The 27,937-nt window shown below is 41.0% G+C and overlaps 1 protein-coding gene across 1 annotated transcript in view; it reads right to left on the bottom strand.

Moving 5' to 3' along the window:
• RAD51B (RAD51 paralog B) overlaps positions 1 to 27,937 on the bottom strand; it is a gene marked incomplete at both ends in the record, with an annotated part of 653,574 nt that overhangs the window by 122,805 nt on the left and 502,832 nt on the right. Inside the window, one exon of the mRNA XM_084240286.1 lies at positions 10,584 to 10,662. Coding sequence (XP_084096412.1) covers positions 10,584 to 10,662 — 79 coding nt within the window. The remainder of the gene's footprint in view (positions 1 to 10,583; positions 10,663 to 27,937) is intronic.

The following is a 27,937-nucleotide window of genomic DNA, read 5'->3' as shown; positions in this document are numbered from 1 at the left end:
CCTTAGTCAGTCACCTCAGTTGAAATGAGTCTATTTCTCTATCCTTCCCTACTCCATTGTTTCAACCTTGATAATAGGTGTTACAGTCCCACTTTGCTCAAACACTTGAGCTAGCTAGGTTTTGAGCTTCTGTGAGGAAGGGGCTATTTTTTTCAGGACTTATAGCCCCTGAGCACCATGGTTCACTCAACAAACACCGGCTGAGCTGCACTCAGTGGAATGGAGCTTAAGTCATATTCCAGAAAGAACACCAAATCCTTTTGGAAGAGGTTTTCAAAGAACATCAACAACCTGAATTGATTTAACATCTTTTTGATATTATTACCTGGGCATTTTCACAAATGCAAATTGTTAACACTGCAAAGACAGCCAAATAGCTTCCAGGTTCTGAAAGAGAACAGTGGATTCAATCTAACTACAGTTCAGGCGCTGGATAAAATTTTTCTCCATAACTTTATTCCAACTGACATTTTGTCCATTTTTTTTTTAAAGTGTAGATAGGAAAATACATTTTGGAAAAAAATGTGTTTAGTCTATGATTTTGGACATAAATTCATTTGAACTGTGATACTTGTTCAAATATCTTTCAAACATAGTGCATGAAACGAAACACACAAAGGTGTCTCCTTGGGAACAATTCTATTGGGATGGTGTCAGGGTTTTTAGGTATCGATCACTGAAGGAATTACTTCTCTAATTAGAATCTACCAATGAGGAGTGCTGATAGCATTTTAAGCATGTAACATGTATGTTGCATTTCAAGAATACAACTCTGTTTTGTGATAGCCATAGAACTTCTACTATCGTACCTGAGGCCTAATGTCTCTAACTGGGCTCCTCTAAAAAGGATGTGTCACCAAATATTCATCTCCCTTCCCCTTCTACCTCATGTTGGGGAATCAACTCCCAAAATTCAGCTGGGCAGATGGCCACCCAGATTAACAATTACATTTTCCAAACTTTACTTCATATGTCTACATATATTGCCCAATATGATATTAACAGAAATAATGTGTGCTTCTTCTGGTTAATATCCTGGAAGGAAGGGAGATGCCATTTCCTCCCACCACCATTCTGCATCCCATAAAACCCTGCTACCTGGATGGAGGACATGACACTAAGCTGTTATGGACCATTGCAAAAAGAGCAGCATCCTAGGTGTGATGGAGCAACAAGTTAAGTGTCTGGGCGTTATAACCCAACGATACTTGGGAAGTTTCTTCAGGGATCACTTAGACGTTTAAGATTCAAGATTCAGTGGAGGTCTGGAGTGACCCAGTAGAAGCCAGGAAACTCAAGAGGTTGGCTGCCCTGGGGCTGCTATGATGGAACATGAGGAGCCCATGGGGAGTACTTGAAAGAGCTACAGGCCCACCAGGGGCAGTGAACATCACTTGCCTGAAACTCAGGAATCTCACCTGAAAATAAGGGTAAACTAAAAATTCTCTTTCTTGGAAGTGTATATAGTTAACTTTAGGAGAAATAAAGTAATTTTTGTCAGATAACCATCTAAGTATATGCATAAAGTACACACACTGTGGGGAAGGTCCCTCCGGAAGCAATGGAGAGCTCACACCTGGAAGGTAGGGATCAGAGAGGCATCCACAAAACACCAAGTTAGCCCATGGAAACGTGACAACAAACCTACAGTTACCCAGAAATTGGTCTGCTACCTTCAGAGGAAATGTGAATTTGTAAACCTCTTTGAAGAATAATTTGAGAATATATAGCAAAGATAAAAATGTGCATATCCTTTGACCAGTCATTGCATGCTTTGATGCATACCTAGAACAACCTGCATACCTGCACATGGAATGCATTAATTAACAGATAATCAAAATTTCCATCAACAGGGAATAATATTGTATATTCATACAATGCAAATGGATCTCTCAAAGTGTATCAAATGCAAAAAGAGAACATGAGTGACAAAAATGAATTGTGGGCTGATGTGTAAAATAAACCATTTAGCAAATGTGGAAGGCACTCAGAACAAATCAGTGTATTATATTTGGATTCACATATATGTACAAACACTTTTTAAGAATGGGTGGTGGGTCGTGGGGAGGATATATATAATCTATATAGACATTATTATTATATATATAATCTATATATACAGAGAGAGAACCCTGGAAAGTTTTTACCTTTGTGGAGGAGGGGAGGGAGGGAATGGATTAGGAATAAGTGCAAAGGAGTTTTGAACTTTGTCAAGTGTATTCCTGTCATGAAAAATAAAACTAAAATAAAGCTAACTAAATTTTAATAGTTGTTGATTCTGTGTATTAGATTTATGGGTTTTGCTAGATTATTTTCTGTATTTAAAATATTTTTTCCAAGCTGTGTGGAGATTCCTCAGCCTACTAAAGATGGAGCTTCCATATGATCCAGCAATTCCACTCCTAGGTATTTACCCAAAGGACACAGAAACATCAATTCCAAAGAGCACCTGCACCCCTATGTTTATAGCAGCACTATTTACAATAGCTAAGCTTTGGAAACAGCCCAAATGCCCAAAAATAGATGACTGGATCAAGAAGATGTGGTACATATATACCATGGAATATTACTCAGCATTCAAAAAAGAGAAACACATGCAATTTGCAGCAACATGGATGCCACTGGAAGGGATCATGCTCAGCGAAATAAGCCAGAAAGAAAAAGAAAAATACCAGATGGTCTCACTCATAGCAGGAATTTAGAAAATCTAAATAAGAGACCAGGAAAAAGAATAACTATAAGAAAGAAAAAAATCAAAATCAACAACCAACTATGAACCAGAGACATACTATGGGGGGGGGTGCGGGAAAGGAGGGGTTGGGGTCAAAATCAGGGGGTTGCAATTGTATGGGGAATACAAAAATACAAAAATAAAAAAAAATTAAATATTTTTTCCACATTGAAAACAAAATCTGTGATGCCAAGAGCTGGAGTAGAAGCAGTGAACAAAGCAGAGGGCCAGTGTCTTGGAGGCAAGAGGATGTTTAAAGAGGAGAACTGGGCAGACATGAGTCCCGCTTGACTTCCTCTGGGAAGTTCCTTGTCGAGGGGCAGGTGGAAGCAGCAAGGACAATGCCGTGGCCAAGGCTGCAGTGGCACTGGCCTGCTCTGCCATCTCCTTTGTGGCCTCTGGAGGGGTGGTGTACTCTCTGCTCTCTGCTCCATTGAGCCCTAGGGCAATCTGCCCAGGCTCCTACAAGAATGCCTGGCTGTGCCAGGTGTGTGGGTGATGTTTACCCGGCAGACACCTCCATATCTGGATGGAAATAAATTGTGAATCTTCTGGGTCACTTTGAGTCTACCAGGCAGAAAACATTTAGATGTGTTACTGATTGAAACGGAAATCTGGTGAACTCATATGGTGGTATTTTGTGCGGGTGCGGTGGGCAGATGGTGGTATTTGGGGGGTATGGGAATATTTTTCAGTAAATCATCCATTGGGCTCAGTGACTAAGAAAATGGGGTGGAAGAATCTAGCCCAGGTTTGTCACAAGGGACCAGACAAAGGAGATTAACACTGCTCTCAATATGCTTTAAAAGGCAATTGAACATTCTTGATTTACAAGAAAGATAAGGCACATGGCTTTCTAGCTTTAAAAATCATTGCTTGGGCCTCCCTGGTGGCGCAGGTGGTTGAGAGCAGTGCTGTGAGGCTATCCATAGCCTCTGCAGTGCTGGTTCGATCCCTGCTGGCCACGGAGCAACCCACATGGCACGGCAGACCTCTCCTATCTCGCCTGCTGCTCCCCTCAGCAGTGTATTTCAGTCAGTCTTCCTGTTCTGTTCCCCGCTCTGTCTCTGGTGAATCCTCTCACCCTCCTGCACATCTGGCCTGTACCCAGTTCTTGTATAAATAATAAATATCTTTTAAAAAAAAAATCATTGCTTCTTTGTTTGCTGATTTCTTGTGAGTCCTTATAACAGGTGGCTGGAGAAACAGGAAACTAGCACCTTCTCTGGACCTACCTCAGGGTATTCATCCCCAAGCCCCCCTCCCCAGGTTTTGCTCATTGAATCCTAAACTAATAGAGGACAGCTCCAGAATCCAAATTCAGCCTGAGCTTGGTTTAAAATAAATGAGTAAACAAACCTCCCCCAACACACACACACTCTCTCTCTCTCTTCCTTTCTATTGAGAAAGAAAGCTATTATCTTCTGTCCTGTTCAAAACAACCTGGATTTTGTTTTTCAAATGCTCCCCAGACTCCTGAGGAAAAGGAATAGAGGGCAAAAGGAAGAGTGACCCAAGAGCCTCAGCCTCATTGTCCTCCCTGGCCAGCCCTCCTTCATGATTTGTTTCTTCACCAAGTCAACAGGCCCTTCTACCCATAAGCCCTCCGAAAGCCAGAGCGGCTCTGGGAAAGCCAGGCCGCCTGCAGTATCACAACACTTCTTTCAATCACAGAATTTTATTGACACAGAGGCCCAGGAGGCCCTAGTTTGTTCTGGGCAGCACATTTGGGGGTTATTGGGGGCCCAAAGGACATGAGTAGAGCAGATGAGGGTCAAGTTGGAGTTCACTGTAGACTCCTCCCTTCAGTAACGCTTGGTTGTGTGGGCCCTTTTCATAAAAACTGAGTCCCAAAGCCGACTTCTGCTTGTTCCTCTCCACTAGGTACCAGCACCACTGAGCCTCACTGGATTGGCCAGACCTCTAAGTCTCCCACTCTGTGGCTGCTCAGACCTTCACAGTGAACCCTGGGGACTAAAGGAAAAATGGATTAATAGGATCCTTCCCACTCCCTTCTATCTTTCCCACTCCAGTTGCATAAAAGGGACCTGGCCCCTCTGAGTTCAAACCCTCGGGAAACTGGTGGTTGTGAGACTCTCTCCTTCCGAGGCCAAGTATTTCCAGGGTCCTGGGCCCAACCACAGAGGCCAGGATTCCTGACCAGTGAGGCTACTGTGGGACAAAGAAGATGCAAACAGCACTTATTACCATGGTAATGGCCTGAGACTGGCGGCCTCCTGAAGGTGCTGGGAGGGTGGGTTTTCTTTCTTCTACTTTTTCGTAAGCAACCCTCCCCCCACAAAGGAGAATAGTTCCGCTTTCTATTTTACTACAACAATAGCAAGGACTGGCTCCTTCAAGTGTTTCAAAAAGCAGCCTGAGAAATCTCTAGCCAAGCCCCTCAGCCTCTCCAGTCGGCCCTTTTATTGTCCCTCCCATCCCAGGGAACAAAGGGGTGGGAAGGGTACTAGGCCCCCAGTTGCCGGCTGGTCTCAGCATCCTAATCCTTGAGAACCGGTGAGAGGAATGGCCTGTGGAGCCGGTAAATCGAATTCTGGCCGCACCTTTTATTCCCTCCCTCTGCTTATGCTCTCAGAAGCTCTCAGGTATTATAAAACCTCCTGGCTAGCAGGCTGGTAGAAATCTTGGGGCTTGCTGAGGGGATAAAAGGCTCTGAGGGATCATTCCCTCACTAACAGCCCCTCCCCAAAGGGTAATCTGTTTGGATTGTTCTTTCCCACCACTCCAGGCTGGCTCCATTACAAAGTCTCAATGTGGGGCCACAAGTGGTTGGACTAGCAGCTTCCCTTAGTTGGTACCACAGGTGTTGCCCTCACGTGATTTCCAGCCCTTCCTCTTGTCTCTATGCCCCTCACACAGGGGTTGCACATCCCACCTGGAGCTCCAGGCACCCTCTTCCAAGATAGCACCTTGGGGCTATCACGCTAGAGCAACCCCTCACACAACCACCTTCTTGGCCTTGACTGCTGGTACCTTTCCAAGGTTACCACCCAGGGATCAAAGGTTTCTTTGCTTTAAACTTGGGGAATGGTGCAGGTGTTTTTTAGCTCAGTCATCTGCTAAGTGGGAAGGTAGGGTGGGGGATAAGCTTTTATGTTCCGGTGTGTGGAGATCTCCAGGGTACAACTCTACTGAGCTAAGTGAACGATAAGCACACCATCTCCTAAGAAAATCAGATAAAGCTTAAGTGGGATGGCCTTTAGGGATCACCCAGGCTGATGATTCTAATCTAAGAAAAACATTTTACATGGCAACCTCCAAACACAGATTCATAATGTGCACACACAATCACTAACAAATATACCATGAAACAATACATGTTACTGTTGCCCGTTTTAAAAAATTTATTTTTCTTACAATGTTATTCATTTTTGTGCAATAAATGAATAAATCCCCATAAATCACCCACCACCTCATTACCCATGAACTGTCACCATAGTCTCTTGTGTTCTTCCCTCCTCTGTTTTGGCCCCTCTCCTTCCCTCTCCCCTGCTGTATGTTTCAGATCTACAGTTTACCTGCAAGTTTCCTTTTTTTTGAACTTTTGTTCATTTTCCTTATATTCCTCCTGTGAATGAAACCATTCATATTTTTCTTTTTCCTGCTGACTTATTTTGCTGAGTATAATCCCTTCTAGCTTCCATGTTGCTGCAAATAGCATGAGTTTGTCCTTTTTGATTGCTGAGTAGTATTCCATCATGTATATATACTACATCTTGATCCTTTCATCTGTTTTTGGGCACTTAGGTGGTTTCCATATCATAGCTATTGTGAATAGTGTTGCAGTACACATAGAAGTGTAAGCTGCCTTTTGAATTAATGTTTTTGTGTCCTTTGGGTATATTCCTAGGAGTAGAATCACTGGGTCATATGGTAGATGAATTTTTAATAATTTGAGGAAACTCTACACAGTTTTCCATGGTAGTTGGACCATTCTGCAGTCCCACCAGCAGTGTAGGAGGGCTCCTTCTTCTCATCTTTGCTAGCATTTGTTGTTGCCAGTTTTTAAATATACTATTGCCCATAATTAAAATGTTGGTTGTGATTAATTTCATTTCATGATTCACCAATGGGTTGCAAGGGAGTTTGTAAAGCTTATTTATTTATTTATACATAGAAGAACTGGGGTGTAGGCCAGAGAGGTGCAGGGGGTGAAAGGATTCACCAGAGACAGAGTGGTGAGCAGAACAGGCAGATCTACTGAAATATACTGCTAAGGAGAGCAGTGGGCGAGACAGGAGAGGTCTGTTGTGCCATATGTGGGTTAGCTCCCTGGCTGGGGTTTGAACTCAGGCCACAGAGGTGATTGTGTCATAGTGCTGAGACTTAACCCCTATGCTGCCAGGGAGGCCCAGTTTGCAAAGCTCTTAATGAAGGTCAACATTTTCATTTCCAAGCTGACAAAACCAGAGATTTCCCCAAGATCACACCAGAGCAAGAACTGACATTAAAAGGACCCGCCAATTAATTAGGGGTCCTGTTTTTCTGAGGAGCAGGTTCATTTCTGTTTTCCCCAAAGTCCCAGGAGCATATAGCCAGAGGGAAGGCAATGCCCAGTAGTTTGTATTCAGTGATGTTGCTGGGGCAGAAGGTTTTTGCTGCCTCTGGAAAACCTCAGAGGGAGGTACAGCTGTGGGAAGTGGGGTGGAGAAAACAAATTCAAAAGCAACCAGGTAAGGCTCTGCGGGGTCCCAGTTTTATATGCCAGTTGAAATTGCATCATCACACACCTTCCTGGATTTTTCTCTTTCCTTAACACACAGCCTCAGGTCAGCCTGTTTAATAATTCTTTTTTTTTTTTTTTGCCTGTTTTCCAACTTTTTGCAGTGTTTTAAAACTTCCACCAATCATTGTATTTCTGGTTTGCTTTCTTTAAACACCTTCCCCTTCCCTGGCAAAATGGTGATCTTAGCAATGAGTGTGAGAGAGGCAAGTCTGTGAACCTTGTTCTCAGAAACACTATCCTAAAAGTAGTCCAAGTTAGACCAGACTTAAGAATGCTGTTTATCAAAATGCCTAGTGTTAGAGCTAGAGGCATTTTATCACAGCAGGGTGGGTTCTTTTCCCCCTACAATTGTCTTATAATCTTCCATAGAATTTCTTGCAATCTTTATCCAAATTTGCAATTTACTAGACTTCTAATCTTTTAAGAAAGCCTCTAAAACTGAAGGGCCAAAAGTCACACTGTGCACTGGGTAAATAAAAGTCCAACTTTCTGATTGCTTATTACTTATACACCCTTAGAGAGTATGTAACAAAGGGACCTGCTGTTTGCTTTGCTTAATCTGGTCTTCAAATCTCTGCTTCTTTGTCAGAAAACAATATTTGCAATTGTAAAAAAAATATTTACCAAGGAACTTGGATAGCATAGGTCAAAGGCTAAGAGCCAAAGGTCAGTAGTTCTTACCCCAAATTTCCCTGGACCTGCTGTGGAGCTCAGCTGCACCAAGCAAACACAGAGCTTTCCGGGTTCTTTAATTGGCAGACATTTTAAGGGGAAGAAGGAAAGGGAAGGCTGCAGCCTGTTCCACAGTCAGAAGCATGGACTCTGCAGCTGGCTCCACAAAGTTCCTGCTAGATCAGTGTGATGCAATGTGTCTCCATGAGGAGAATGCAGGGCCTTACCTTGTTTCACCAATCTGGGGAAAATACTCAGCAAAATCCTCAAGGGTAGTATGTCCCATTATGGTTCAGACCATATTTACCTATGCAGTTGTGTGGGTTGGGGCTTCCTATCTGACAGTGGGGGACAAATGAGTACTTCTATGGAAACCCTCTTTAATCTATAAACAGTTTTAGACATCTGACCCTATCAGCTAATTTCAGTGGTGTTTGAACTTTTTCTTTTGAATAGGATTTCTGGACCCTTTTCATGTGTGTGGGTATAAAAGCTTCCCCCATACCAAACCCACCAGTCACTGGCAGGGTGTCTGAGAATCTTACTCAATTCTAACACTCTATTCAGAGAGCATCCGACTCCACAGGTAAAGAGCTCAGTCTCCCAAGACCGCCTTCCACTGCACATGCCAGTCTCAAGATTAGCCTATTAGCTGTGCTTCTCACCAACAGGCTACAGATTAGAGCTCCCCATGAACCCCTCCTCAGACTTCAGTAACAGCTGCAAACTCAACTGGTTTTGATCATAGGCTCCCAGGATACCCTCCTCAGGTTTGATTAATGTGTTAGAGTGGCTCACAGAACTCAGGAAACCCACTGACTCACTTTATTACAAATTTTTATTCCTGAAAAATTATTATTCAGGATTAGCTGGTAGGAAGAGATACATAGGGCAGGGTCTGGGAAAAGAGTTCCCATGCTCTCTCCTAGCCTGCCATTTCCTCCAAATCTTCATGTGTTCATTAACCTGGGAGCTCTCTAACACCCCAACTTTTGGGGGTTTCATAAGCATGGCTAATTAAGTCACTGACCACTGGCAATTGAAATCAGCCTGTAGCCCCTCTCTCCTCCCTGGAGTTCTGGAGGTAGGACTGAAAGTTGCAATCCTCTAATCACATTGCTGACTCTCCAGGCAACTGGCCTCTATCCTTAGGTGCTTCCAAAAGCTTTCCCATAATTAAAGCTGATTTCATCACTTTCAACACATCACTTTCAATTCATATATTTCAAGGAATATATGAGAAATAAACATCTAAATGACCAAAAATATATTTCTGATAAATCACAATATTGCACCCTTCATGTTTATTGTTTTCTAGATATACCTACAACTGGATACCTTTCCTCACCAGCAGGGAATCCAGCATCTGAGAATGATGGATCGGTGAGTCCCAGACTATTGCCTTTGGCTGCTCTCCCATGAACCAAAGTCACCTCCTTCCAAGTCTCAGGCCCATGTCACATGTGTAGGACAACAAGGTCTGCTCCCCTGTGATGACTTGAGCACAGGGAAAGGAAATGGAGTAACCAGAGAAGGGGAAGAAGTAGGACTCACGGTGCCATACAAAGTGCCACACAGGCTCCCAGTCGAGACTGCTCTTCAGTGTGCTCAGAGCTCAAAAATGGTGCTGGTGTTAGGGGTAAAGGATGTCCTGAGCTAATTCCATACAGGCTTTGTGGACTCCACCCCCACTCCAGACCAAAGCCATCAAGACACTGGAAATGACAAATCCCATCATCACCAAAGGGAGGGCTGCTGGGACCTGAGGGTGGAGTCAAGCTGCTAGGGTTGGTATAAAACCAGACATGTGGGCCTTGGGTCTCACTCTCTTGGCTTCACAGCTCTTGGCTTGCCACCAGATCTCAGCGTGCCATTGGGATTCCAGGTTTCTGTGGACTGGGTAGGATGCATTTAAGACTTTATTTCCCCCTTTTCTCCCTGAGTTGTACATTTCCTCATTTCCCCTTCCCTTGTAAATAAACCTTTAGTTAACCTTTTGAGTGTGCCTGTAGTGTAAGTCCCCTTTAAGCACACAGGTGAGGACCCACATACAGGCAACCCATTTTATATTGGGGTTGCCCTGTAACAGCTGGTCCTGCATGGTGTCAGAGACTCTCGGTCCAAACCCTCGCTCCATAGGATCTGGAAGAGGACTAGGTGGTGGCGATTCCTAGCTTACTTGGTTTAACGCTCATTCTTTGGTTGTCTCATTCTGTTAAAGAACTCTAATTCTCCCTTAGCCCCACCTTGACCTTCTGCCAAATTGTTGCCATGATTGTCAATCTCTTTGATCTTATCAGGATAAATATCACTGGCCATTTCCTTTTGGCCTTTGATTTGGTCTTGAAATATTCTCAGGAGCACAGCAGTAATTATCAACAGCAATGGGCAGCAAAATCAGCTTAAAGAAACGGCTTTATCTAAGAATCTTACCTTGAAGAACCAGGCCTTCCTTCCTAATGGTGTAGGTAAGTGAGGTGAAAGGAGCCAGAGGGGATTTGGCAATGAGAATCTGCACATAAAGCATATTTTAGGGTTAGTTAAAGGAGGTGTCAGATTTGAGCCTGCATTCATTATTCTTACTTTGAGAAAAAGTGGTAACTTATGACTACATGCCATCAGTTCGTTATTACTTAAAATTTATTCTAGAACAAAATGAGTGCTATTCTTTCAAAGTGATCACCTTGGAAGTTTGTACATTTATTCCAACTATTCTGTTACCGAAGATCATATTCTTGAACAGGTTCTTCTAGGAATGTTTCATGATTTTATATCACTTGCCTAAATAACTACCTTTCTGTCCAAAGATAAATCTAGCCTGATTCTCTAGTTTTGTACATAAACTTGGCTATTTTATAAAAAAAAAAATTCAAAGATACCTTTCAGAGATAAAGATTTGCCACCACTGTGAATATTCGAAGTAATTTGCTGAAGACAAGGTACTGGGAGGTTGCTTTGTTGGCGCCAGCTCTTCACCACATCTGTGTTCACACCCTGTACCATGTGACTACATTTCCTCTTACTTAAGGTGTGGAGTGTTTCCCATGGTCCTAGACTGTGGGTTTGGCCACATGACTTATTTTAGCTATAGGTTGTGCCAGTTCTCAGCGCCAGCCTCCACAAGCCTCACACATTTTTATTTGTTCTCTTATGCCTCTACTAGAGTCAGAAAAAAATATGTCCAAGCTAGTCTGCTATCTCAGAAGAAGGACAAGTGACACCTAGAGCAGAGCTGATGAGGTGGGCCCAGGCTAAATAGTTGAGCCACATACACATTAAATACATATTATCAAGTGCCTTTGAGATTTTGGTTTGTTATTGTTAAAGCATCACTGCAGCAAGTTGACTCATTTGCCAGCCAAAACAAAGTATCAAAGATATTTTGATCAATGGCATTCTCCAAAGAAGAAACTTACTTTGCAGGGAATGATGACTGGTTTATTAAAAAAGTTAGTATCCCTAACCCATTACCACATCTGACATGTGATTTTGCATCTTACATCAGCCCCTCTCAAGACTGGAGGACTATTTTATTATAACATTTCTCTTGAAGGAAGATAAATATCAATTTCCTGTCTTACAAATTAACATCATCAAAAACAGTGATAGTTTGGCACAGAGCCACTTAGGTAATTGGAGATGCAAGAGAGAAGAAAGAAGTAATTTCAAATAACCAAAAGGCTTACAGGTCATATCTCAATCCAACTCCACTGGAAAAACATTTACTAATTGTCAACTATGAGAAATAGTGGAACAATGTGGTAGAAAGATCACAGGTTTTGTCATGAAGTTGAATCTAGGCCTCTCGGCTGAGCGCATAGCAAAGCCTGCAGTTTTCCCATAGTAGCCATGACTCTTTGAGTAAAAAAATTGATCAAAAAGAAAAAAAAAAACACTCTGGAAGTTTCAGCAGTTCTATGTATCTTTTGCAACTAGCAGTGGCCACGTAGCCAAGCTTTGAATCACAGAATGTGATTATAAGTGACAGGTAGAACTTCCATATTTTTATAAAATAATTATGAGCTCTTTGCTGTTTTCCCTTTCCCAAGGGCAGGAAACGACTAATAATACATGGACATAGACATCCTGGAACATGAGGAAGTAAGATGGGAGAAGGAAGCTGGGCAACTTCATGGAGCACCCAGGCTTAGCATCTGCAGTCGCCTGTTTACCTCAGGACCGCATCACCTGTCCGAAGCAGTGTATTTGGATGTCTTTGTTACTGTGGTATAGACTGAATTCTAACCAATACTGTGACTCTGGACAATATAACCTTTTCTCATAGGTAAAATGGGGATAACAACACCTACCTAAATGAGATTCTTGAGAGAATCAAATTAAGTTTGTAAAATGCCTACCTTTGTGTCAAGCTAACAAGAACATTTCGAACCAGGCCACATATATGCTTGCCCAAGTACCCCTTAACTCTTACTCACTAAAAACCAATGTTTTGCTTTTACCAGGATTCAACTCAAATTGAATCTCAATGATTTTTACACCCGTCTAAAGTTATCTAGATAAACTTGGTCATCATTCTCAGAACCAATGAGCAGATGCATAGGTGGGGCAGTTTATCTTCGTGTCAAAAACATCTCACCAGACAATTAAGGGACGAAGATAGTTTGGGGATTGTTCAATGTAAAGTTTATGGGTGCCTATTGGTAGGGGAATAGCTTGGTAGAAGAGGTCAGTGTGAGCCAAAGTTCAGTGTGCATATGTCTCACTTGTGAATTCTGTTGACCGGCAGATTCTGATTCAGTAGGCTTTGAGATCTAAGAGTCTGCATTTCTAACAAGTTCCCAAGATATTCTGGAGCTATGGTCCCTAGACCACATTTTAGGTGCTGGCTTCTAGGAAATTAGCCTGATTAAAGGGTCTAAAGTGGAGAAGCAAGAGCGGAGACTCTTGGAGGCAGTTGGGAGAGTACTGTGATCATTCAGGGGTGAGAGGATAAGAGCCTATATCATAGCTGTGTCAGAAAGAGTGGGAAAAGGGGAAATGGATGAGAAATATAAATCCTTTAGATCAAAGAGCAATAAAAAATATATTAAATATTTCTAAAACCTCAGATCTTTACTGTCTACATGAAACAATTGGACATGAAACCAAAAGGTATAAATAAATAGTAATCTATATTTTTAAAAACTGTATGACTTTATTTTATAGACTGCAGAATCAAGGAAAAAAGTGATATTCTAATACAATAAAACAAATGGCATTTGAACTGAATCCTCCAACTCAGTGGTGCTACATCCATCATCTGACTGCTTCCCCTTCTGGGGGGTGTACGCCCACTCTATGAGTCAGCCCTGAGTCTGTGAGGAGGACCTCATTTATAGGGACTACATTACCTTTCATGAAATCAAGGTGTTTGGACAAGTTGTGATTAATGCCCTATCCTTCTCAGAGTTTAAAATGGCTTATCAAAAGGACGATTTGTGCGAGTTAGAAAGTAGTGATCAGATGAATCTCACCTCTTTTTCTTGGAAAGAACTTTGAGATTGGTAGATGAGAGGGCTACTCCTAACACAAAATACCTGTTTTTCAGCAATACACGTAATACTCGGTAGCCTTCTACATAAAGTGAAGGCAAATTGGCTAGATACTAATACCATTAAGAGAATTTGTAAGTGACCAAAGAGCAACAGCATTCTGGATGTTGCTGAATGTACTGGATTCAAGTCTTGGTCCTGTTACAGTCAATGTTCTTACTGACCTGGACAAATACACAGATCTATTTAACCACATTCATACAACAAATGTGGGATTCATCAGGAAAAGGAACTGCCAAAATTACTGCCCCAATAGAGTTTATCCTCTATGGGAGGCAGAAAGATAAACAAAATAAAGTATAATATATGGTATGTTACATGATTATGTGTTCTTTAAAGAAAAAAAAAAGCAGGGAGAGTATAGGACGTAGTAGATCAGAAGATGTGGATTAGTAGATTAGTAGAGAAGACCTCACTGAACAGGTGACATCTAGACCTGTCGATCATGTACCTAAACCCACTGAAGGGATGCTGAATATGGTAATAGAAGACAAAGTAGAGAAAGAGTTAATATATTAGATAAGATAATCATAATATGGAAACAAATCTCACTTTGGTTTAGAGTATTGGGACAAATTCTGCAAATACTTTAGGATGCAATTTTATTGACACACACACATACAAGGCCTTGTTCTTGAGAACAGTGGACCAACCATTACAGAATGGGGGAGATGTGACTTAGCATTCATAAAGTGGATTAAAAGTATTAGTTTCACTACAGTTCAATTGTGAGATGTGATTCAAATCTAGTATGGTCTTAGATTATGTCAATGGAGACAAAGTATCTGGAACAAGGGGATGACGGTTCTGCTTTCCTTTTCACTCAGCAAACCAAGGTTGGACTGGAGCTCAAATTTCAAACAGGAAACTGACATACAGGACGATAACTGGAGGAGCTCTGTCTAGATGGTTAGACACCCAAAGTAACCCATGAGCACAAACACTACAACACAAACATGATGGTAAAAGGCTGGGGTGAAGGTACTTATTGCCTTTCAATTGAGTTTTCTGAGCTGGGAATTCTACAGTGTTACCTACCAGAGAGGGCTCGTGTAAATTAGCTGCCTAGCCTATAGATTTCAGAAAAACAACAAGCAAACAGATGCTTGCTATGTGAATAGATCGAGACTCTTCTTCTTTGTAGACTTGAATCTATACCTTAAGTCCTTGTACCTTTCTGCCTTTCAAACCACAAATCATCCTCTTCTAAAATAAACAACCCTCCCTAGCGGATAATTTAGGTTGTTCTATTTCAGAGGTTCAGTCGTTCTATAGATTTGGGGTGTTCTAATCATCATGTGACTTGAGCTGTTTTCAACTGTCCTTTCTTCTTCAATACATATGCTCTGCAGGAGGGACCTGGCTGTATAATAAAACTCCAGGCTCCTAGTGAAAAATTATTACCACATTCAACCCTGTGTGCAATGAGTGTAGTTGGTTTTGGAACCCTAGGAGGGTTCGTGGAAATCTGTAGTTGGGCAAGAATGAAGGCAGACGCATATATCTCAGAAAGCCTAGAACTCCACAAGGCTGGTGTGTGGCCTTATGAACTAGAACTAGCCAGATTGGTTTTTTTCTTGAGTGTTTCTTTCATACCATTAACTATACCCTAATGAATATACTTTCTCCTCCCTTCACAAATATTTACTGGGAACTTTCCTTTGTGCCAAGCACTGTTTTAGATACAGGAGATACAGTAGGGGGCAACACAGATGAGGTTCTTGCTCTCATGGAGCTGACATTCTGGTGGCAGAACACAAACCATATAAGAAATCTTTAGCTCTAAAGGCATAGCTGTTTGAAACCTCCTAGTGTTATCCTTTATGGTATTTGTATTTTAATGTAAGATTTCCAAAGGAGAGTAATGAATCTAAAATGGTGGAAACGGGTAGGGGCTTCTTCCAGGGTTCCCACAGCAATGATGATGAGGGGCAACTCTTTGTGATAGGTAGCTTGAAAGTGCTAAAGCCAGGATTCCAACCCATTTCACTTAGTCCTATAGTTCAACCTTTTAATTACAGTCATGGTAGCCCCAATATGTCCCACACAGGTCAATCCACTTCCCTGGGATGATACATTTTATGAGACAAAGCATGTAACAGCAAATACAGACATTTGCCTCTCCCCTCCTCACCCCCTGTGGTGGTGATATTGCATGATTTAGGACAAAGAAGGGAATTGGATAGGGCATGCATGCAGGCTGCCTCAGCTGCTCACAAGCTTCCATACTAGCAGTCTTCCTTCTGCCCTGCATCTCCGAATGTCCAGATCCTGCCTATTCTTTCAACCCCATACAAATGCCATCTCTTCCAGAAAGCTTATGTTAATTGCTAATTTCTCTAGCCTGATGTCTCTTTCAAATTCCTTCACCTTTCTTCACTATTTTATAGGTAATGTTACCTGGATTTACATACTACCACGTGAAGGCAGAGATCATCATTACTACTACTTCTTCTGGTCCTACCAAACCAGTATGATGCTGAATACACAAAAGAAATTTAGTGCAAAAATGAGTAAGTGCACAAACTGGTGACCCTCAGAAGCTCTGACTCATACCTATCTTGAGGATCTACCTGGCACCCCTTCCCCAAAATTGGGGGATTGAGAAGACATAGGAAAGAGAAAGCTGGACAGTCAATCATTGCCAGGATTCTCAGCTTGGGGAGGCCCAAAGTCAAGTCTCTGGTTTCAACTTGCTATAGCATCATATGTTTTTCCTGGCCTGCTCCTACTTCCAAGAGGCTCAGAAAGTGGAAAAGGAGCCACAGAACAGTAAGTGCTGGACATTGGAACCTCAGGCCTCCTCCAGGGTGGTGACACCTTCTAGGGACTGTGCTTGCATCCTCCTTTTAAAGTATAAATGTGACCCCCATCTGATGCAACCCAGTTCAGTCCTTCTCCTCCACAAGTGACCAGGAAGGCCAGTGTGGGACAGGGAGTGCCCAGCTGTCAGGTACCTTGGGTACAGGCTATCCAGGAGGCTGCTTTTACAGGCTAACCAAGAAGTTGGTCCTGGCAGGTTACATGAGTTCTAGCAGTAGAATCCCAACTTTAGGAAAAAGTGAGTTTTGCTTTTGTGGTCCAGGAAAGCAGACATGAGGGTAAGCTGGCACTGGTTCTTCCACTTATTCTTCTTCAATTCTTGTGCCAGGCAGGCTTACTTTAATATTGGTAACAAATCCTTCCTCTCTTCTATTTCCTTCCCCTACCCACCCACTACTCCAAATCTCATACTGGTTGGAGTGAAGGGCAAAGTAAAATGGACTGGCAGAGAGAAAGTATAAGCAGAAGAACCTCTTCATATAAGAACAGGTGGTAGATCTGGCTTTCTTTCTGCCCCTGCTCTCTGCAGGGCCCAAAGATAATGTAATATGTTCAGTCTAGAAAACTGGGGTAAGAAGCAGTTGAGGTAGATAGCTCAGTTGAAGCAGTTGAGGTAGATAGTAGTTGAGGTGATAGAAATATGACTTTTCATCCATTCGTAAGTTCCTGTCTTGCTAATTTTTAAAGCCTGTCTCAGTTTCCCTTGAGCAACATGAGTATGTGGTTGTAAGTGAATTCAGCAGAGATGTCCTTGTTGAAGGCATCTAATCTTTTTGTCTATATGCAGGGGTCCTGTAGAGAAGCAAAAGAGAAAACCCACTGACTCTAAAATGTCCTTCAACAGAGACCCTATTATCTCACTTCAACTGGATTCCTGGGCTAATAAAACCCATTGCTAAGTTAAACAAACCTTTCCTCTAGTTGTGCCAAGTGTCTGTGACAGAAATCCTTCATGCCAGGGATTTTCCTCCTTGTCCAAGACTTAGAAAAAGTTGTTTTCTCAGCTGCTTTGAAGCCCAGGAAGAGAGCCAGGGAGGCAAACAAGCCAGTCAGTCTTGCATCAAATAATTCAATGGACTTTTGATAACCTCAAGTCTATCTCTTCCCCAGGTTGAGCTGTGCTCTCAAAGCCAAGGGACAGAAGGGCCGGAAATGCTCCAGACAGGAAGATTTCTGTGGCTGGACAGAGGCCACAGGATCAGGGGTCTTGAAGTATACCCAGTGATCCTCAAAGGAATTCCCTAGTCATTATGTTGAGAGCTTGAGGGAAAGGTGGCAGATGTCCAATTTCCACTCCCTATCTGGATCTTATACTGATTAGAATCTGCTTTATCACTTGGAAAATCATTCCCCATGCAACACTGAAACCTCAGTACCAACAGATTTGCAAGATTATAAGAGATGAGTAGAGAATGGCTTTAACGGTATCTAAACTACCTTCTCAGAAATAGGGGAGTAAGATCTGTAGAAGTAATAAAGTGTGGGGAAATGAGAGTGTGGAAAAATGAACTGTATTTGAATAAGCATGAGCTTATTCATCTATCAACATGTGACTTACTTCACAAGTTTTCCTACAGAAATTGGGGGCAGAGATTGGGCTCATCTGAATTCCTAATGAAATATAGTTCTAGAACCTGGGAAGATTGTCCTAGAAAGTTTGGCCCTTAGGTTATGAGATCTTATTTCTCCACAAAGTATCACTATGCTCTTTTAAACATCTTTCTGGAGATTGTTTTAAAATGTTTACCTACAATACATTGGTTTTTCAAAGTATAAAAACTAAAAGAGCTTGCTTTTTAAAGAAAACATTAATTTCTTCAGCTTAGTAGGATATTAGCAAATTATAGGGACAGTAATAGTTCAGGATCAGAGTGGCATTTTGATCTTATTTCCCTCCATTTTATTATGAACATTTTCAATCATACAGCAAAGTTGAAAGAATTTTATAGTGAATTTCCATAAACCTATCAATTAGGCTTACCATTAACATTTTATTATCCCTGTTTTTATCATTTACTTCTCTATCCACCAACCTATCTTATTTTTGTTATAGTTGTATTTCAAAGTAAACTGCAAACATCTGTGTACATTCCTCTAAATACTTTATCACTGATAAAGTTACATAAAGGCTTAATATTTGCTCATATATTTTTAAAAACAGGTTTTTTTTTTTTCCAATGAATTTTATGTATGATTTGAAAGGACTATTGCTCTTTCCCAAAATATACTAAAATCAGAGAAAGTTAAGTGATTACATATATATGGAAGTATACAAATTCATATAGCCAAAGAATTTGGGTCATTAATTCTTTTTATATTAAATATCAGTTTTATTAAAGTATAATTTACATGCAATAAAAATTTTTGAATAAAGGCATTTAAACTACAAATTTCCCTCTATGTATTGCTTTAGTTGCATCATATAAGTTTTTTGTTATGTTGTATTTTTGTTCTCATTTTCTCAAAACATTTTATAATTTCCCTTGTGATTTATTCTTTGACCTATTACTTATTTAGGAGTGAGTGTGTTTGTGTGTGTGTAATTTTCATACATTTCAGAATTCCCAAAATTTTCTTCTACTACTGATTACTAATTTTATTCCATTGTGATTGGAGAAGTTTGCAAGGCTTAAATCTTTTAAAGTATATTTTTGGTCCTTCTACTTTCAAATTTTTTGTGTCTTTGATTGTTAAAGTGTGTCTGTTTTAGATTTGCACATGGTTGGATCATGGGTTTTTTCTTGTTATGTTTTATTTTTTTACCCGTTCCTTCAATCTCTGTTTTTTGATTAGAGTATTTGGTTCATTCAATTTTTTTGTTTGTTTTTTTAAAGATTTATTTATTTACACAAGAACCAGGGTACAGGCCAGAGGCGCGGGAGGGTGAGAGGATTCACCAGAGACAGAGCAGGGAACAGAACAGGCAGACTGACGAAATACACTGCTGAGGGGAGCAGCGGGCACGAAAGGAGAGGTCTGCCACGCCATGTGGGACCCTAGCCAACCGGCATCGAACCGGTGCTGTAGAGGCTTCGGACAGTGGCACAGCGCTGCGCTCAACAACCTGCGCCACCAGGGGAGGCCAGGTTCATTCAGTTTTAAGTAATTATTGATAAAAGTGGATTTGTTTGCCATTTTGCTATTGTTTTTCTGTGGCCTTTCCCCTCCATTTTTCCATTACTGACTTCTGTGTTATATATTTTTCTAGTATATCATTCTAATATTCTTGTTTATTTTAATATACATTTTTTAGTTATTTCACAGAGGTTGCCTTGGGGGTTGCTATTAATGTTTTGACTTAAAACAGTGTAGTTCATAGAGATACTACCTTAATTTCAATTCTTACAAAAACTTTGCTTTTTCCTTCCATGTTTGGTTTTCCTATTTTCATACAAATTACATCTTTGTCTGTCATAAATCTACCACCCTAGTTTTATAATGATTGCTTTTGCAGTTATCTTTCAACTCTGATAGAATGAATTATAAAAATAATACATTCATACTGTATCTCATATTTACCTATGCATTTGTCTTATACCAGTGCTCTTTATTTATTCATGTGATTTCAAGTTATTCTCTAGTGTCTTTTCAATTCAATCCGAAGGACTTCCTTTAGTATTTTCTTATATGGCAAGGGTACAAATGCTCAGATTTTGTATCTCTGACAATATCTTGATTTCTCTTAATTTTTGAAGGATAGTTTTGGTGTCCTACCTGGAAATGGCACACTAGGCAATGATGATGATAAGCAATTGACACTGAATATTTTTGACAAATGCCCTGTGGATAGGCCTGTTCATTCAGACCAAGTTTTGAGTCATGTCGACTAAAGATATGCCCTGAAAATGGAACATTTAGTGAGTTTTCGATGGGTTAAATAGTGACAGTTTTCTTGGATGTGGCTTTTGGGAAATTCCAAACGAGTTCTATCTCCTCCAGGGGCTGCTAGACCGCTGGCTTATGTATTATAGTTGCAAGACGGCTGGCCTTCAAAATTACCAAAGAGCTGAGAAGAGGGGGATGTGACTAAGGAAAGTTGAAATGCCACAAATCTTGTTGTTTTTTTTTGAGGTCCATCTATTTTTCTTGAGTTAACACTACTCAGATTGTTGCAAGCCTTTACCTAATTTCCAGTGTTTGAAAAGGTTAATTTGGGTAGTTTTTGTTAGTGTTTTTACTGTTCTTACTGTTTTTGTGGAGGTGCAGATTTTTGCAGACTTTTACCATTCTGTCAGTTTTTTCCCAAGTCATATTTTAAAACATCTTAATTCAATATCCATCTTTGTTATTTTTACCTTATTGTAAGGCCCCATTACCAGGCAGGACTAAAAAGTGGTCCGAGAAAACAACAAAAAGGAAAAATTGAAGAATGAGATGTCTCAGGGAGCTTTGCAAAGTCCCTGCATATTCCAGGGAATCTAGAAGACTACACATATGTCCAGGAAAAACTTTGTTCCACCTGTGACTCAACATGTCAACTGATGGGATCCACTAAAGAGTGATTAATATCAATACATGGATATACCTTCCCAGAGGTAAATTGGTATTTACAGAAAAGACCTCTCCAATCTCTTGACTAGTTCTCACATTCTAAAAGCAGGACAGAGAAAGGAGCTTCCAATTCACCATTTGGCAATTCCTGGTTTTGGCTAAATGCTTCCTCCTACCCTTTGTTGTGTTTGGAGTCCCACGTGTGAACTTTCTCATTTTTTCCAAAGATAAGTTTTGACCTTCACCCTGCTTTGGAGATTTGTCACCTGGCTATCCTTGGTAAGAAAGGGGATCCAAAAACTCCATAGATTTATAATGCAATTTTCAGCCAATCTGCTATTTTAATCTTCTCTGCCTTCTGTGCCTGCTGGTAGTTCTAAGTCCTAAGGAAATCTTTCAAATGTTCTGTTACACCACTCTAAAGACAGTTACTTCTGTTATGTCTTGTCAATCATCTATCACTTCATGTTTTCCAATTTTTTGTTGAAATCTGTTGATATCTCAGAGATTTGCGATCTCTTTCTCCTTTGGGGCTAATTATTTATTTATTTATTTATTTATTTATACAAGAACTGGGGTACAGGCCAGATGCCGGGAGGGTGAGAGGATTCACCAGAGACAGAGTGGGGAACATAACAGGCAGAGTACAAAATACACTGCTGAGGGGAGCAGCAGGCGAGACAGGAGAGGTCTGCATCGCCATGTGGGATTCTTGCCCTGCCGGGATCGAACCTGCGCTGCAGAGGCTGCAGACAGCTTCACAGTGCGTCGCTCAACCACCTGTGCCACCGGGGAGGCCCTGGGGCTAATTTTTAATAATATTATTAAGCTTAAATAATTTCAGGAGGATTGTGAGAAAATGAGTAAAAATACACAAAAGAGGTTGGACCTTCACATAAAAGAGTCCCTTTTTGTGAATTTTAGTTCCTCTAACTCTAATCAGGTAGTGATTTAGTGATCTTATCGTAACACTAGCTTTGAGGGTAGTTAGACAGATAGACACACAGACATTATACATATGAGTGCTGTATATACCAAACACCTCCTCTCAAGGGTAGTATTCTATCTTTAAATCATTTTATAGGGGGCTAAGAAAGGACAGCTTGGGGCCAAGGATGGTCATCCTTATTATAAAATGTAAGACACTTGGAATGTAGTCAGTTCAAGTCTTGGCTACATGATCTTGGACACATTAATCTCCCTGAAGCCTATTTTCCACATCATAAACTTATTGTGAGGATTCGTGAGATGAATGAAATTAATGAAAAATGTGGCACATCATAAGAACCTAGGAAATGTTAGTTTTTCTTTGATTAATGTTAGTTTGTTAGTTTTTCTTTTCTTCTTAATGTTACTGTTAGTTTTTCTTTTCTTTGTAGGAGGTAAAAATGCAGGAAAGTTGGTAGCTCTCCCTATCTTAATTAGTCTAGAGCCCTAGTTCAATGATATAACTACCTTTCCTTGCTGCCAAAGTGAGAGTATCTGGTGTGTGAGGCTTCTGTGAGATTTTAATACAGACTTAGTACTGCTCATTTAGGTTTCAGATGTGATTTCTAGCCATTACTGAAATTGTTAATGTTACCATTTGTAATATTACCATTGGGTGCAGAATTGGTTGTATCACTAGTAAGTTCATGGCCATCAAATTCTACATTTGAACTTAATTTTAAACATTCTTTTAAACAAAAAATTATGTAAGTACCATTGATTTTAACTTTCAAATAAACATGAACAAGTATATGCTGGTTTTGTGGTCATCTCAATTTGGAAGTTTCATTTAGTTCCAATTAAAACAACTGAATACTATCACAGACAATTTAAAGTGACAGACACATTCCCTTTCTCTACCCTAATCAGGAATACAAAAATGGCCTGAAAAGACAAGATGCACTGGAGTTCTGTCCCAATGTCAAAGCGAAGATCTCTGAACACCCAGCTAGGTGGGCCTGACATCCCAGCAATGCTCACAGCTCCACAGAAGCAAAGCTGGACCTTCCTGCCCAGGTCCACTAGGAAATAGAGCCAAGGCAAAGCAACTCTGGCCTGCAAGGGTCACAGAAGAAAGGCTGTGGCTATGTGACTATTATGGTAAGAGGATGCCAGGAACTCAAAGGGTGTGTCCTGAATTCTGAAGCACACATCCCTGTTACATCATGTGTGGGTCACAGGGGGGTTTCTTTAGTCTCACAGGAATCAATTCAAGGAAGGCAACATGTTTCTATGTAAAGAGGCTGAACTCTGGGCTGGACATATCCAAAAACAGCTGGTCAAGTGGGACTGGTTTGTGTAACGTGCCACATCCCTGGCCCTGCTCTGATGGGTGGAGAAACTATGGCGAGTGGGAAATCAACACACTCTTTCTTCAGAACACAGTCAAATTAATTCCCTCTGTTACCGCAGCATTCTTACTATTTCCCTAAAGTCCTCTCCCAGTGGAAAAAAGGGCAAAGGACGAGCAGGAAAAACAAGACAGGATTTCAGATGAGTCTGAGGGTGTAGCAAAGAGACAATAGAGGACCCTTCCCATCCTTTCCTTTAGGTCTGAAACTAAATCTAGTCTGAACTAGTCTTTGCAACAAGCTCAATAAGATGGAGGGGAGCTCAACTGTATATGCTTACTCTCCTCAGTGTTGTCAGGCCATTACCAGGGACCTGCCAGTTAAGTCTTCTGTATTTTTAATATTTTTAATGTGATTGTGTCTAAATTTACTGTACGTATAAGCATACAGTGACTCACCTATCAAGTATAATTAGAGAATTAAGGTATCTTTAACCCATAGAAATTGTTTATATACTGGGCATCTGCAGAAGAATGTTAGAAAGACTCTGATATGAAGAACTTGATAGCTACTGTTTTGAATTTGTAAGGTCTTTAAAATCTATCCTATCTCTTTGGGAACACATCAGATTTCCATTTGGAGCCTACTTCAAACATTAGAACTTTGAGTGGATCTGGGCTAATAGTGATAACAACTAACATTTATTAATTAAGTTCTTGCTATGTGCCAGGCACTATTCTAAGACATGTAATCCTCATGACAAATTTATAAGATATATATTATTATTAGTCCCAATCAATCAAGGAAGAAACTGAGGGACAGGTCAAGCAAGCTTACTCATTGATAGAGGAGAATGTCTGGCCATCCGTGACTGCGGATAAGTGAACCCAGCAGGCAACCAGTCTGATTTGAGGTGTGCCAGACACTAGGTATCCCTAGAAAATCTCTCTCCACTCCATTAACATGTGACAGTCTGAAATTCTCATTGAATCCTATATTTTGATTAAATCCATATCTTCAGGCAATTTCCCTGGATAACACACATATGTCATCAGGCAGGTCACATTCTTCAGAATGAGTCAGTCTCCCTGAGCCTAAGAATACAGGTGAATATTGACTGTCAAAGGGATCAGAAAACTGTCTCATATAAGATGCTTCCTAAGCTGGGAATTCTAGTCAGGGCCTCCCGTGGGGTCCAGCAGGTTCTGGCCCTGATCTCCTAAAGGAAGGGGGTGGGGGAGGAGTGGAAAGTGAGCATTTCCCTCTCTTGTCACCATACTACGGATAACCCTGCTCAGAAATTTTAGGGTCCTCTTAGTGTATCATTATCTCACAAGCATTGTTTTGACTATATTATAGCACCACTAGCCAGTCCCAGCAAACAGTTGGCTTTCTCTCTCGTTTCCCCTCCCCACATGATGAATACAGCTTTATGTTTTTCTGATTACATAAATAACACATGTTCACTATACACAATTCAAACAATATGGAGAATCAGAAGGAATAAAGCAAGGCAGCCCCTTCTCAGTGTTTCTGGGTCAGGGAAACTTTACATTAGAACTACACAGCAGAGTGGGGGAGGGTGGGGTCTAAGTTTCCTTTTCTTCCCTAGGCCCTTCGGAGGTGGGAGAGGAGGCAAGTCCAGAAGATCTGGCCTCAAAATGTCCTAAACTTCTGGTCCTATGCCTTTGCAGTGTCACCTTCAATCTGTCACCCGCTCTTCCTGTCCTCCTATCAGGCAGGGAACTGCCTCTGGAAGGCACACAGCAACCTTGGCTTTGGCCTTATTAGGAGGCACAACAATGTGAAAAGCCTCTGCTTTGTTCTCCCAGGGTACCCATCTTAAATAACAACTCTCCATCTTTTTCCCCTCCTTTCAAGGAATTAATCATGTTTTAGAAGTAAACTAGAACTCGGCCTAATTACTATGGGACAAAAGCTTGTATCACAAAGACAAGAGGCCACACATTGAAGAGTTTCCTTCAGTGCTCAGGCAGAGTTCTTCTAATAGAACCAGGAAGAATGAATTAGAGGTAACTACCCTAATGAGCCCATAATTCCTGTGTACACAGGCAGGCAGATTCATCCCTCAGGGAGCCAGCCAGGACTCTATAAGGAATGAGACACCAAAAAGGAAGAAAGGCAAAAAAGAAAAGAGAGTGAAAACATAAGACGAAAACAAAAACCTGGTCCAGCAACTTCAGAGCTGGGAGACTTCAGTCCTCCTGGCACAGAGGCAGGGTCTGGGACTCTTTGAAGTCATGTGATGAGGGCCTGTGGCCATGGGGACAGCTTGGGGGATGGGTCTAAAGGCATCTCATTGTTCTGAACTTTGATTTATTTGGTAACCTGGAGCAGCTTTCTGAGCCATCTTCCTCTTTAAAACTGGGATCATAAGAGAGAGGATGAATTAAAATGGGTCCAATTAAAAGTTTTAATAATAAGAAACAATAATTATATTTAAGAATTCATTCAGTCCAGACCAATATAAAACAAATTTTATGCAGTATTTGTATAAAGTTTACTATAGTGTTTGGGATTCCTAGGTAGACGAAGTTAGGTTAATGATAAAGCAAAGCATGGTATAAATATTAATAGGCCAAGTCAGAAGTGAAGCTTCTGATTGGTACTTCTATAGTTCGGGGTCACAGTTTTTCTTTTTAAAGATTTATTTATTTATGCATATAAGAACTAGGGTACAGGCCAGAGGTATGGGGGTGAGGATTCACCAGAAACAGAGTGGGGAGCAGAACAGACAGACTGACTGAAATATGCTGCTGAGGGGAGCAGCAGGTGAGACAGGAGAGGTCTGCTGTGCCATGTGGGTAGCTACCTGGCTGGCCGGGGATCGAACTCATGCTGTAAAGGCTGTGGATAGCTTCATAGTGCTGTGCTCAATCCTTGCGCCATCAAGGAGGCTGTTATTTTTTTTTTTAACAAATAATTATTTAAAAAATGCAAAGAATTTAAGGGATACAATTTAAATTTCATCATCTTCTTAACTATATTTCTATAAATCCATACCTTGGAATACTATGCTGCCACCAAAAATATTAGCAACTATACTTACATGGAAATATTATCCATGACATATGGATTATTCAAAAAGCATGCCACAGAACTTTATATTTCACATATGCACAGAAAAGGACTCGATTCTATGTCTCTAGAGGATCATTCCTCCTACTTTGAATTATGATGTAGAAGTATACATTTTTTAAATGTTTTCCATTTCAGAATAAATAAACAAAAACACCCTTTCCTCTCCTCAAACAGCTAGGGAAAAATCAAGTTAAAGAGAGTGGGTACCGTGCCACACCCAGGCTGCGATCTAGCTGGAGGTGCAATAGTTGTTGCCAGGAATTCCTTGTTGAGCACATAGGCTCTGGATGATTCTCACCAAAAGAAGGTCATGCATGAAAATACAAAAGAAGGTCAGAATGAAAATACAGGGTCTAAAGTGGGCAGACACACTTTGCAAATGCATAAAATCATATATACAATAACTGTAAGTAATGGTTTCTTAGAACTGAATGACTTACTCCATGTTATACTAATTCAACAAATATTTACTGAATACCTCCTATGTCTCAGGTATTGAAGTGGACATTACAGAAAATATAGAAGACTATGATGTGGTCTCTGTCCATAAGGCACTAACTGGCCAGCTGTGAATAATCTAGAAGGCTTAGGAATGCACAAGATGACATAGGCTGGAAAACAAGTATTGCACAGCTCCACAGCTCAAATTAATAGCCGTTCAAGGTTTTCATGGCTTACATACCTGTCTGTCTAGCTTACCCAGATTAATCAGCACAACCCATGAAAGAAGAATCCTTGCAGAGCACATGGCTCATATATCTATATAACCTTACATTGGGTTTTCTCTGTCAGCAAGACCCCTGCATATAAAACAAAGTCCTCACTGCTGAACCACCACCTTTACCTTCTTAAACTCATTCTTAATTTTCTAGTAGCTACTTTACAAACTCTAGCAGGTCCTCAATCTGGGCCAACTCAATGATCACACCCAAATCTGACTCTCTGATGAGACATGACGGGGTGATAGTACTTGGGCTGTTCTTGCTCCCATGAATAAACTTCCTTAGAGTTCAGCTCAAAAGTTCCTCCCTGTTAAGTTACCCTTCACTTGCTTTTCACCACAGACAGGATCAATTGTTCCCCCACCCTTCACTTTAAGAGGCTTCTTTTACAGAGAGACTTTTACTCTCCTCCTCAACGGACCATTCTAGTTATTAAAATACTGCAATATTTCATGCCAATTCGCAAATAGCTGCTGCACCTAAGGTCCTCAAGGGTTTTGCTTTACCAACCCAGGACCCTTCTACATGATTCAGCAACTCAGGGGATACTGCCATGTTACTGCACAGTGCAGGCAGGTGCTCCAAAATCCCCACGTCTAGGCCTGGCAGCTGTTATGCCTGCACCCTTATTATGTAGGGAAGTGTTCTTCCTCTTCTCCCCATCACATTATGGTCAGTGGCTCCTAGGCCTACTGATGCAGCTAAATTTTGAAAATTATGTTTTAGTCATCTTTGTTTTTTTCCAGAGTCTAGTCCAGTGCACAGTAGATGTTCAGTAAATGCCAGGTTGCTAAATGACCATATTTCCAAAATTATTA

This window comes from Talpa europaea (genome assembly GCF_964194135.1).
Source record: "Talpa europaea genome assembly, chromosome: 8".
NCBI classification, from domain to species: Eukaryota; Metazoa; Chordata; class Mammalia; order Eulipotyphla; family Talpidae; genus Talpa; species Talpa europaea.
The sequence above is the reverse complement of the archived record's forward strand: the minus strand, read 5'-3'. Positions and strand labels throughout refer to the sequence as shown.